The sequence below is a fragment of the Homalodisca vitripennis genome, chromosome 4 (assembly GCF_021130785.1).
Source record: "Homalodisca vitripennis isolate AUS2020 chromosome 4, UT_GWSS_2.1, whole genome shotgun sequence".
Lineage (NCBI taxonomy): Eukaryota > Metazoa > Arthropoda > Insecta > Hemiptera > Cicadellidae > Homalodisca > Homalodisca vitripennis.
The window spans coordinates 113,957,096-113,970,698 of record NC_060210.1 but is presented as its reverse complement, the minus strand read 5'-3'; the positions used below and the strand labels follow the sequence as shown (position 1 = coordinate 113,970,698).

General features: G+C 32.0%; 1 protein-coding gene across 3 annotated transcripts in view; it reads left to right on the top strand.

The window, feature by feature from the left end:
- Positions 1-13,040, top strand: part of LOC124359955 — a 222,149-nt gene extending 209,109 nt beyond the window's left edge. For 2 of the 3 annotated variants that reach the window (XM_046813148.1, XM_046813147.1), the window contains 5 exons: positions 982-1,121; positions 2,632-2,761; positions 3,765-3,826; positions 6,991-7,139; positions 7,830-13,040. In XM_046813148.1, the coding sequence (XP_046669104.1) occupies positions 995-1,121; positions 2,632-2,761; positions 3,765-3,826; positions 6,991-7,139; positions 7,830-7,850 (489 nt within the window). In that variant the 5' untranslated portion in view covers positions 982-994 and the 3' untranslated portion in view covers positions 7,851-13,040. Of the gene's footprint in view, positions 1-981; positions 1,122-2,631; positions 2,762-3,764; positions 3,827-4,905; positions 4,941-6,990; positions 7,140-7,829 lie in introns of all 3 variants that reach the window. The other variant, XR_006922198.1, reaches the window with a different exon arrangement.
- The last annotated feature ends 563 nt before the right edge of the window (positions 13,041-13,603 follow it).

Genomic DNA, 13,603 nt, shown 5'->3' with positions numbered 1-13,603 from the left:
GGTATTAGGAATGAAGACGCTGGAGAGATTTTGGATATAGCCTCAAGCTCAGCCGTGTTCACTTTGAAAGACTGTGAATAAAAGACTGTTACAACCTCTACAAATCGTATCTTTCAAAAGGATAATGCCTCTCAACTATGCATATTTTTAGCTGGGCTATAGAGTAGCCTATAGAATACATTAATATGTTGATAATACGAGTCATTAACAGATTCTGCATATATTAATCAACTTACAAGCTTGCTACCATTAACAGAATCAACAGAAAACCTTCGGAAAATGATTCGGAAAACCTTAATTATTTCTTTATGCCTTAAAAATAATAATTGTCTTAATTGCTATGTCATATAGATATTCCCCTTCTTTCATCTTCTCTGTTATATGTAGCTTGTAATATGTAGTACGCTTGTATTGTTCAGTGAGGTGGTTAATCCTTCAACCGATCGCTATGGAATTTCTGATGTCTAGTTAGACATTTCCATGTTCATCCACATATGTAAATTTTTTTTTATTTTTGAGAATGCTAAATCATAGGTCTTGAGTTTTGATAACCCGGATAACAGGATGTTTTCGGCTTGATGCCCGAAATTGTGTAAAGCTTTCAAATTGTACACCGCTAAATATAAACTTGAAACAAAAATTTAATCTTGAAGAAATAAATTGTGCGTAGTACTATCCAAAAGTCCATATAAACGGAGTAAAATATTTCACTGAACACCGTTTGCTCATGTAGTTCATTCTGTCATTGATATGTGGATCATGTACTCAATCCTTAAGAACTCGTTACCTCCTTAAGAACCTACAATTTACCTTACACTCTTTTCCCTTGCAGCTACGAAGTGACCATGGACAGGATGTAAGAAGATCACAGACTGACGGTAGAGCTGGGAATAGTCATGTCAACCATGCCTTCTCCTCCTTTGACTCTGCCTCATAACAAACAGCGACCTACAATTTACCTTACACTCTTCTGTCTTGCAGGTACGAAGTGACCATGGACAGGATGCAAGAAGATCACGGGCTGACGGTAGAGCTGGGGATAGTCATGTCAACCATGCCTTCTCCCCCCTTGGCTCTGCCTCATAACAAACAGCGACCTACAATTTATGTTTACCCTACTGGTAAGTATTTTCATTGAAACCCCTTCTATTTAGAATGTCTAATTACTTTATATATATATATATATATATATATATATATATATATTATATATATATATATATATATATATTTCAATATATATATATATATATATATATATATATATATATATATATATATATATATCTAACACCGATTAATTAAAAGGTATAATTAAAATCATTTTAAGTCGTGTTTCCTCAAATAATTTTTGGGTTATACAGAATTTGCATTGCTGCCTTTTTATTTGTGATACTTATTACTATTAACTATTTAGTCCACACTAGAGTATCTTTCGTAGTCAACGTGCTAAGAACTCAACCTAGCACTATATTTTTTATCAAATCCTTTGAACGGTCAAACTGGGAAGGTTCTACTACCATAAAAAGTAATTAATACCTTCATTATTAATATTTTCAACAAAATGTCGCACTGCCACATTGCTTCTTCTCTATTCATTCATTGAAAATCGCGGTCACATTTACATCATATAAATGTCAAAACAAAGCATGGAACATATGCCATTTTAAAACTTGGTATTTAATCCAATTTATATAAGACGTTTACTTAATTATTTAGTTTTACACTTTGCGTTCACCAAGATTTTATGAGATGTAGGAGTTTTATATGTATGACAACAAAGTAACCCTATTTATTGATATTAATCAATAACTTTATCAGTAACCTCTTTTGCTACCTACAACGTGGTACTCACTGGCTCCACCAACAGTTGTTTCGAGCCACCTTTTATGTAGTACCCAATACCTCCTTCAGCAACCTTTTGCTAGCAGGAGGATCCATATTTTGTTATTTTTAAGCTTTAAAAAGTTTTTAAAATTATCAGAGCTCAACCCACTCTAATAGTTATCCTCCGCAGTAAAATAAACCTTAACCTTAAAATATAACTTTTTAACCATTACTCGAAATTTGCGGTTGATCTGGAGTGATTTCTGCTACTGTAAATCTATTGGGTTGCCCGAATTTAAGTAACACATAGATTGTTGCTGCACCCAGAACAAGTTCTTCAGATAATTATAAATAAACGAGCCACAACTAGACCTTTTTGTGTCTGTTCAAATATAAAACATAAAGTTTACCAAAACATTAACATGTTGTGAATAAACATGTATGTATATGACATGTTATGTTTAAAAATTCCAATAGTTTAGTATGACATTTTCATAAATTATTCTAAAGGTAGCGTTCGGCCAGAATCTGGTTCGATTCCTTGTTCAGATGTTAATTTACGTGAAAAACGGCTAGACTAGCTTCTTTACTCTTATTTTAGTGAACGCTGAATCAGATGATAGTTGGCCTTCGGTGGATGAATATTAAGAGTTCTTAGGTAGCATTTTGATGTGATAATTGTAGAAAACTCAACCATGGCGTGATCTGGTAACATAAAGGAAGAGCACATAAACTTTTACTTATTTATTATGATGTTATCTATCAAGATGATTTGTACAATAATGTATGTTATTATGGTTACAGTACAACCGGAGACCATTGTCATCCCCATAGTGTCGTGTATCCTTGGGTTTCCCCTGCTAGCCCTCCTGGTGATCTGCTGTCTCAGACGTCGTGCCAAGCTCGCCAGGGAGCGTGACCGACGTCGCGCAGGGTAAGTTCTCTAGGACAAACGTTTTAACTATGCAAATCTATAGAGTGTTTGGATTCCTATTCTCACGCTTATGTCTCAGTCACCATGAAACGCTCCAGTGAGAACGACGACTGCGTCTGAGGTAGGTTTACCACAATAAACTTCACATCCTTGTAGGCAGGCCTATTCTGTACAATGGATTTCCCTCTTTTTTCTTCACCTTGCTGACAGCCCACTACGATGCACCACTATAATTCAGCAACTTGCATGAACATAAAAGACATCGAGATTTCAATACCTTGGTTCTTTTTTCTGCGCTTCGTACTTTTATAATTTTATATTTTGTGATATGGATGGATGGTTTTTGGGAAATAAAGGAATAAAAAAATTAAGTGTGACTTAGATAGGATTTTAATTAAAAAAAAAAATATATATATATATATAAAATGAGCTAACTTAGAATTTATTATATACTGTATACAAAATGTACCAGTAAAACCTAAGAAATGAGCTTCAAAAGCACCCATACTAAGAAAGACATGGAAAAGAAGAATTATCTTATAGATAAATACATTTTTCTTCTAAAAGGTAGTAATGAAGAATAGTTTCCCGTGTGCAACATTGTATTAAAAAATTGTATTTTATTATTACTACCATGTGTACTATAAGTTTAAATCAAGGCACAGAGAATAAGTGTTTCATTTAAAATATTTTCCTCCAAATGTTTATAAAGTCTATCTGCCCTAAATATATACTACTGTTATATAGGAAATGACACAGTGTCCTGCAATCTTTTGTTAAATTCAAGGATTAGTGTTGCAGTTTCAGAATATTCTTTAGAAAGTAATTTGTCCCGCTGGCTTGTCTTTATTCAATAACATTTTTGAATATTCTTCAATTTAGACAATGCTAATTAATTATTTCTAAAAATGTCAGTATTTAGTAATTGAATAACTTATGATGCGTTCAAGTACTGATTCCAACTGTCATTCTGTATAACTGTAACCGTTGTCCACTGTTCCAGCAACTGCGAGTCCGACCCCGGGGCCATCTCCTTGGTCAGGTTCAGCCCTATGCACAGACTCGGTAAGTGTTTCACTAATGTTTTGTACATTAATCTGTTTATGTCATGTACAGCCACCACTGTTTGAACTTTCTCTTCGCGTTCAGTAGGAAAAAAAAGATATATTACATATATATTACTATATGTTAATAAAAACAATACTTTTCCAAATGGTTTATTTTTTGAACAAGGCTTTTCGAAACCAAACGTTCATCATCAGGTGACTCCACGAATCTGTCCAGCTCACTGGGCTTGAGTGCTATGTTCATTGAAGACTCTTGGAGCAATGATATGTCTGCAATCTGAAAATGTCTGCTATAAACATATCTTATATGATTCATTTAAAGAATTGTTTAGGTCTGTTCTAGACAACGCATGAATTTCGTCAAGGTGGCGAATAACGTCATAATTTTGAAAATTCTTTGATGTATTTTAGAACTTTTTAAATATAGCTGTCATTTAAGATTTTAATGCTTTTTTCTGTTGAACTACATAATTTTCCAGCTGCGTTAGAAATATTTCAAAACCTAATTGAAGTCCATCACGAACTTTCAAACATTTTAGGTCTTGGTTGTAGACATGGTATGGTGAATATAACTATTTATTTTAAATATTTTCTGTACATACTCTTGCATTGTTGAATTGGATGTCGCATGCGATTTTTGAACGTTTATTATAAATAACTAGTTTAAGCATTATGGAATAAAACACGTCCTTTAGGACATTATACATAAGGGTTAAGTACAATTCTTCAAAATATTTTCTTTCTTTTTGAAACAATTAATTTTGTGAAATGTTTATTCAAATTCTGATCATTTTAAAGTTGGAAAGTAACTACAACGATGATTTGAATGTATTAGGGTGACACCAGCCCTAAGGACTATGTTAGCTATTGGAATATATGAAAATATAATTCATGAAATGCATTTGAATTATATTTAAATACATGTTTACAGTAACAAAACTGATATCACACAGTTTTCTGGCGTTATTTTATAAATTGATATATGTTAATAACTGACTATGTATATAAATAATCGTTATAGTATGGTTATTTTGCAGCTGTATCTATTATAATGTAAACAACATTTTTCCCCGACAGAAGACGAGGTTGGACATGTTGTGATGACGGAGGAGGTAAAGTACAGAGTGACAACCTTAACACGCGCCACTCCAAGTTAGCTGTTAGACCTGTTTGAGTGCTTAGCTAACACTTAATGTACGAGGTTCCTAGTTTGATTTTCAACTTGGATACCAATACCTTACTATGCTCGTATTAAGTCATAATAGAACACTAATGTAGTCCACATTTGTTTCCTAGATAATGACATTGATTCTACGATTTGAGTTGTGCACTTCTAATAGTGTGTTAAGTCAGTGCAATCAATGTTTTGGTTTGAAAATATTGTTTGTTCTAAATTTAAAGCTCTTTAAGATATATTTTTAGAAGACAGGATTAGTAAACAAAATTTACCACTCTACGAGGAGGCATTTAAAGTAGCCCTTTTGGCCAATTTTGTAATTATCCTAAGGAAACAAAGCTGTGTGTAAAAATGTGTAATTTTCACAGTAGGTATACGAGTTATAGGTTCAGGAAGTGACATATTTTTACTTACACAAAAAAATAATTTTCTAAAAAATAAGTTTTGGGAAAACACGTAATTTAATTTAAATATACTTTAATTCAAAAGAATGAAGTCAATAATTTACTAGAACTCACATCACTACCTGAAGCAAAAACTGTACATACTGTAAAAAGATTCCCATTCAGATTTTTTTATCAGATTACAAAAATGGATGATTTTTTTAAATTTTAATACTATGAATTCCTCGTGGAGTGAAAGAAAACATTTTCTTACTTATTGTGTGTTTAGGGATATTACCTTAAAGAGCCATAAATTAACCAATTGTCAAACCAAAATAAATTGTACAACCTTTAACGTTTTGTTACACTGTGTTTTTAGTAATAGGTATACATATGCCCATTTTTTTGTACGACGCTGCACAGCTACATGTATGTCTCTAACGAGGTAGCAAAAAATATAAGAACAACGCAACAACTACACGTGCCTGAGGGATTGCAGGGATTACCTCATGCCATGGACGGAATTATATTTAATTTCACCGTGTTATATCTTTAAAAAAATGATGTAGTTTCTGGTATTTTTCAGAGACGATAGGGTTTTCGCCATTAAAACATCGCCGTTAAAACTGTCCATTACAATACCAATTTATATAACTTTTAGTAAACTAACGTATATTTCTAATACATACTACAAATCAGTAAACGTCATCAGATACATACTTTTCCTACCATTCCATAATATTACCGTTCTATGATGTGAATTTTGTACTGTTATATTACTATGATAAACTCTAATTCTGAGTCTTTCCCTTAAAAATTGCTGAAATATTTTAGAAAATACCACATGCCAAAACAGAAAAAGTCATGTGGCATACATTTATGAAATAAAAACCAATAAATGACGTAGAATGATATCACGGATATGATATTGCAGAAGTACAATCAGGGAACTGTTCAGAAACCATTCCAAGAACTGAAAAGTGAAAATATTGTTAAGATGTTTTGTATTGTTAAGATATCCAGACGTATACACAAACATCTTGCCACCAGAGTATTCTTGTATAGTATTATTCGAATATACACACTTAATATTTTCCAAACAAAATCAAAACACATACAAATTACTCAAACTTAGACAGTCACAAACAAAAAGCATTGTAAGGATAAAGCTACAACTTTTAAAATACTCCGCTGGCTCTTGGCCAGCACACTAACCCAAGTTATCCCATTACTTTGGAGGTAATGTTTTATATTAATCGGCATGCGATAATAGTTTAATACCGACATAATGTCTTTTAACTGTTATATAATAATTTTGTTTCCTGTTTACAACACGTTTACATTTTATTCAGTTAATCAATCACTTACATAAATCAAAATTTTAACTCATAAGAAACGTATACAATGTGTTCACAAGTACTGATTTCAGCTGTTACATGGAAGTTACAAATTTGAGTAATAGGTATTAGTGTATTGGTCAAAATGATACAATGTATAATTTTCTTTGACCTTACAACATTATAATATATACCTCAACTCGATTGAGTGAGTATCTGTTTCCCAATACCTGAAGTCGCATATCACCCCGCGCATGATGTACAGGAGTGTACCTGGCCGGCCCCACAGCAGGGCGTAACCGAGCAGTGAGTCTGCGCAGTGAGAGAGCTCTCAGTCGCGCCTTCCCCTCGGCAGAGCTCGACACTGTCGTGGAGGAGCGGAGCGATCCCGACCCCGAGTCTACTGCCGTGGAGGTGAGTTACTGTTCAGGGTCACGTGATCGATCCTCTTTTAGAATTTTCATTGTTCGAACAAACTTCTTTCTGGAGCTTCAATAAGACATTAACTTCTAATTTTTTTTTCATGACAATAGATTGCAGATATCTATTATAAAGCTCTCAGGTTTATAGTTGCAATATTGAAGAAACACGCAAAACTTTAGATTTTCTTTCATTGCATTTAATTAGAGAAAAATTATGATTTGCTTAATCAATTACAGTTGTTTTGAATTCATATTTTAAAAACCAATTATAGTTATTCCTTGGCGTGATTCAACACATTAGTTAAACCATATCAGTCGCTTGTTTTTACAGCTAAATATACTTATTACTAAATGATTTTGTACGGTTACTACTCACAGGTTATCTTGACTGGCACGCTTTGCAAATATTATTGCGATTCCGTTATTTCATCCCCAGTTTGATCTGAGAGTACACCTGCTTGAGAGTTGATTGAAAATAAAATTACAACCACAAACAAGTATCTGAAGGTTTATCAACCTCATCTTTGCGTCTCTATATTGCATATATGCTTCTATCGGAATATCTTCTCAACTTCTAGAAATCTCCAGGAGATCTTCCCCTAGGAAGCTCTTAGATTCTATTATTCTATTGCACTTACGTTCTACAATATATCTATCTTCTCTTCATTTTGTGTAATCCCAGGTCCTGAGTCCGGACAGCTAGCAGAACGGGGTGGAGGGGAAGGTGATGCCGAGGTCTCCACTGTGGAACACGCTGACCAACAACACTGACGACCAGCCTGAGGCTGTCAGCTGACATCAACTCAACATTTGATCGTCAATCGTGGACATGACAGTGCTGCCCACGCTGCTGACATGGCCACCTGCCGCCACCACCCTCACGCCCTCGCCGACCTCGGACACCGATACCAAAATAGATATCGAGTGTGTATAGCACATCGTGTAAAGTTAACTTTCGTGGGTGATGAAAACATTAATGGCATTGTTTAAAAAAATAATCATCAAAGTTTTCTTTTTTTGTGTATTAGTGTTTAAAAAATCTAAAAGCAATCAAAAATAGGGGTTGAAACTTAAAAATATTTCAAACTCATTTTGTACATCCATCCCAAAGACCTTTCTCTTCTGTTGGTTTATGACTTGAAAACGAAACCGTTACACCAATTTTGAGCCGAAAATATTTTTATTTGCATAAAACAAACGATGATTTCCATTTCAATTGAAAAGTGTACTTTAGGAGGTGTACATTACGTCGGCTCATGCCTTTTGTTAGTAAAGGATGGATAACATAGTGTTTTGTTTAATTGGTTGAAAACTATAAATCCTCATATTTATCCGTTACAAAAATGGAACTAAACTGAAGTATAAAGTCCACGTTTAGTGAGCAAGTATTGAAGGCAAGTAGCATGATATTCTACCGACATCTTACTGAACCTTACTTTATTAATGTACTTACACCTTATCTGTTTATTATTACCCCTCTTAATTCTTACGCTAATAATGTTTTCATCGAGAGTGACATGAGACGATTCCTTTATATAAAAGTGGTGTTTTTTACATCTTCCAAAAACTTTTGCTAGAAGGACATTCAAGGACTCCTTTTACTGGAGAGGAATTACTTTAGGAGACCAAAAAACAGTATATTTTGTAGAGTGACATATTTTTAATACTCAAGACCAGCAATCTTGATGACACAATCACATGGCCATGCCTTATACTGTATACAGTTAGAGATACGATGTACTTTATAGCCTATGCCAGTTAGGTGCTATAGCTTTTCGTTACCTGTTTGTTATATTCTACTATTGTTTACCACAGTATTCTTGTTGTCGGTTATTGCAGTATTTGCTAGGATCTAGATTTGTTAAGGTCTTTGTTCACTTAGCGAAGTTATTGTAATTGTTACATTGTATTGTACGTTAGTGTTGGTTATAGTTACATGGGCTTTGACCGGTTCTGTTTGTCCGTTCGCTGATAGGTAACAGGGTATAGCTTGTATTGAACGCGGTTAGAGTTAGTCTAATATCGTTCCATGTTTGAAATCGTTGAAAAATGTTTTACTGCAACAAAACAGTTTGGTTTAGCAGAAAATTTAACTTTATAACGAAGTAACTATAACAGAATCCTTTATATCCGTAACTGACGTAACTGGGGCGTGGTTAAAACGGAAAATATTCCGATAATACAAGAAGAAAAAGTACTTTTCCCATGCAAATAATATCTACATATTTAACAAAAGGCACTCATTCAGTATTATAGAAATAATATTTAGTTAACAAATATAGTATATATCGTACTAATAAGAAAACTAATTGACGAAAAGTCCGATCATGAATGTTATAGTCTCATACCGGAAACAAGCAGAAGGACGGACTCTAGTCCGGATATCCTGAAGAGTCAGTTATCCGAGGTCGGATATAAGGGGTTCTGCTCTATACAAAATTCAATTTGTACTGAAACTTAAATCGGAAACATGTTATTTATGTTTAAAACACTGTACATCTCCCTAAAAATTTAAACTAATTAAAAAATAATGACTAGTTTTAGCATATATTGGTAAAGTTTATCAATATATATGTTCACTACTTTACTAAATTATTTTTCTCAACGATTAATTATTATATTATTACGGTCTTCTGTACATCCATCATTACAATAGATTGCCCATTACCAGCGTGGTGTAGGGACCATAATTATTACCCATTCTCCATTGAAAACTCAACAAAGCTATCTTAAAAGATACCACATTGAGTATAAATAAAATGACCCACCCCTGCCACTATTAAATTTTAATAACAAAACTAAAATTAAGGACGATAACCAACATACATGATTATAAAGTAGATAGGAATTATAATAGTATCTCATACATATTCCCCAAATGGTGGTGAAAAAAACATAACATTTTCAATTGAAAACCTTAAAAATCTAAAAAAAAGAACAGAAGCTAAAATAAAAGTCCTATGTCAATAATTTTTAAAGGATCATACAATAAAGGTTTTCCATTCACAATTTGTATCTTTAAACAGCATTTACACAAAACTGTAGATTGTTATTTAAATAAACTTTAATTTGATCAATGGATGATTTAGAATACTAAAAAATCACCATATAAATTATGAGGAGGCGTGCAGAATTAAAACATATTTCAAAACATAATTCTATTTATGTACTTATGGGAATAAACAGAGTATTTAGTTTTTTTTTATTGGTGCACTTCATCATGAAAAGAAATAAATAAATGTATTTCATTAAAAACCTACCTTTAAATGTACTTTAATAGGTCATTTTATATGTATAAGATAACAATATTTTGTAAGTCACAGTGAGTTTTAATTGTTACGTGTCATGAGATGAGGTTTATTCAATCTTATGATTTATTTATTTCTCCTTACATAACCAGTTTGACAAAAGATAGAAATTAAAGAATAATTCAAAACTAATCATTACGTAGTTAAATAGACACCATTCCACCCTTTACATTACTTTCGGATTTATTACAATGATTTATAATGCCAAAAGCAGAAAGTTCTTTCTTTCCAATGTGTGTTTCTTCTATATTTTTAATTATAATAATGTACAGTAGTATTTGGTCATCACTTTTTGAGGTTACATTACGTTATAGGTCTTAATGTACATATTTTAGATTTCTGGTGTCACTAATAATTGTTACAGATAACATTGATTGTACTTATATCAAATTTATTTTTAAGGGTGTAAATTGCTAGTCTGAATTAAATTTATATTGTTGGAGTTTTAATACTTTATAGTCTGATTGTACAAAACCTTCACGTATTAATTTTAGCCTAAGTAATTATTCGTGTTTATGTACTGTATATGTTTTGTAAATTGTTATAAGGTATTATTATTGTTGATTTTTAATGTATTTTATATTTAATACTGATAGAAACATCAAAATTGTAAATAATTTAGTCATAACACTGATCTAGGCTTTATAAGTTTTACACTCAGTTTTGTAATCATTTTAGTGCTGTTTGCTAATAATAGTTTTTATTATTTACGTTGCTAAACACATCACAAAGCTTTAGAAACTTTGTAACTAACAATTTCTGAGGAAGTTTTGTTACCAACGTTTGGTTATTAATGTAAAAATAATAATTTTTATTTGATAATGACCATGAGTTGGGTTGTGTTGGGCAATTTCAAAGATTTTCAGTTAACACGAGACGGTTGCATATCAAATAAGTGTTCATCAATTATTGAAACCACGGAATCTAATTACATTTAATAGTGTTTCTTATCATAGCTTAATAACATTATTTGAAAACAGCTAAGAATATTATATTGCAACCAAACATGTCTCACAACTTTTAATTTCAGCGAAACAATAGTTACTAAGATACATTTATATAGATTAAGACATAAAATGTAAAAAAATCAGATAAACAATAAAACTAACTTTATTAATTATAATGCATTTGGGAAGTTGTGTAAGTATGCCAAGATTCTCCCAAGGCTTATTATTTTATGAGTGTGTTTGTTTATCATTCATTAACTGTTGTGTATAGAACAGTTAAAAAATAACGCTTAAAGGAGAGACAATTATTTCGTTCGAATCTAAATAATAGCACTTCCAACCATAACACCTCCCACCTTTTACTGTTGAACTGTGGTACGTACAGCGTGTTTCAGTAATAAGGAAGAAATCAATGGAACAAATAATCATAAATTTAAGTCAATCCGTGTTGTTGACGTTGTACCAAACTATTCAAAAAATATATTCGATTTATTCATTAAAGTGAAAAAAGTGACATGACTTATAAAGGATTCTCGCATTCTGATTGTTTTCCAAGTGTTAAGTTTTTGATACAACAGTCTTTGATATTTCTTTTGGTCGGATATTAGTTGTCAATGAGGGGAAACAGGGGTGGTTAAGAAACTGAAACTAAGTAAAGCTTCCTCCGAGGATGCGCTGACTCTTCAACCCAATTCCCATGGTAAACCTGAATAATTAATTTTCCACTTATACTTAATTAAATAGCCAAGAAAATTAACCTGTTCGTGACAGTGCTTATTATAAACAATTTCCCTATGCTTTAATCTTTTATTGGTCAATCTAGACAATTCCAATTATTGGTAAATATGTTATTGTTGCTACTGAAATTGAAATGTGGCTACGCATATTTAAGTCAATTTAATTATTTAATTATTTATTTGCTTCAACAATAGTTATTCATGGAAACACACTCCAACTTTATTACATTGGTTTACATTTATAATTGTAGCCCTCTAAATCGTCTTTCCGAAAGTGATCATTGTACAGTTTAGAACCGCACTACCAATCGCTACTATTATTTTGGTCTTGGTAGTATTGATATTTTCCCAAAACATGGCACAAACCGTCGGTACAGTGCTTAAATAATGTATTACTCTGTTGCTTCTAATCACTATTTTCTTGGAACGGGATGTGATTCTGAATAGCAAAATATATGTAGGAAATGTATAAGTGATAGTCTTTGTTTGTAAATTAAATGTTATAAATACTATCTAAAACAATTCAAAAGCAATTGGAAGATATTTTAGACAACTTTTTTTATGAAATTGTCGACTCATTAAATGACCCTGAATGATTACTTCTATAAATTTTTCAAAGTTTTTGATTAATTTTATAAAACTGTACATTCGGATTTTTTATGATAGCACTTCTCTAAAAAACAACGATAAATCAAGTTTGTTTTAAGGCTATAGCAGAAATTGATCAATTAGTTGCTGTATGAATCTGCTTGACAAGACAAAGGATAGATTTAGTTGTGACTCTGATATTGTACAATCAGTTATGTACACTGTACATAGTCGTGGCTTCTACAACTGTGTCTCATGCATCGTTAGATATTATTATTGTAAAGATTAAATAAATATTATTCCTACTACAGTATCTTGTAGTGCATTGCATTTAATTCTTAACCCTTCCTCTTTGAACACTATCATTACAATTTTATATAAAACTTAATTTAATATAGTTTTATATTAAACTACAACTAGGTTTTTTTGTTTGTATTTTATCACTAAACATATTAAAAACACAACTATATATGATAGAAGACAATATGTATAATTTTTTCAATCACATTTCCGCAAATAAATACTTATATTTGTTGAGTGGAATTTTTACATTAATATTAAATACAATGGTTGGAAAAACTAATTCAATGTGGTCTGATGATTAAACAATTACTTATAAAGTGAGTAAAACATCTAAAAACTTCAGAGGTTAAACATCCAGAAGCTATAGTACACAATGGTAATATGTAGATGATGGTAACCCTCATACACTATAAGTTGCAGTCCAACTTTTCTCTGATGCGAAATGATTTTAAGAGTTCATTTTGAGTTTCTTCGTCCCCAACTATTGTTTTTCATACGAACATGACTCCAGATTCCAGGAGTAAAGTCTGTGTCAGCGTCATATTCCAGACGCTGCACTGAGAAGAAGGTGAA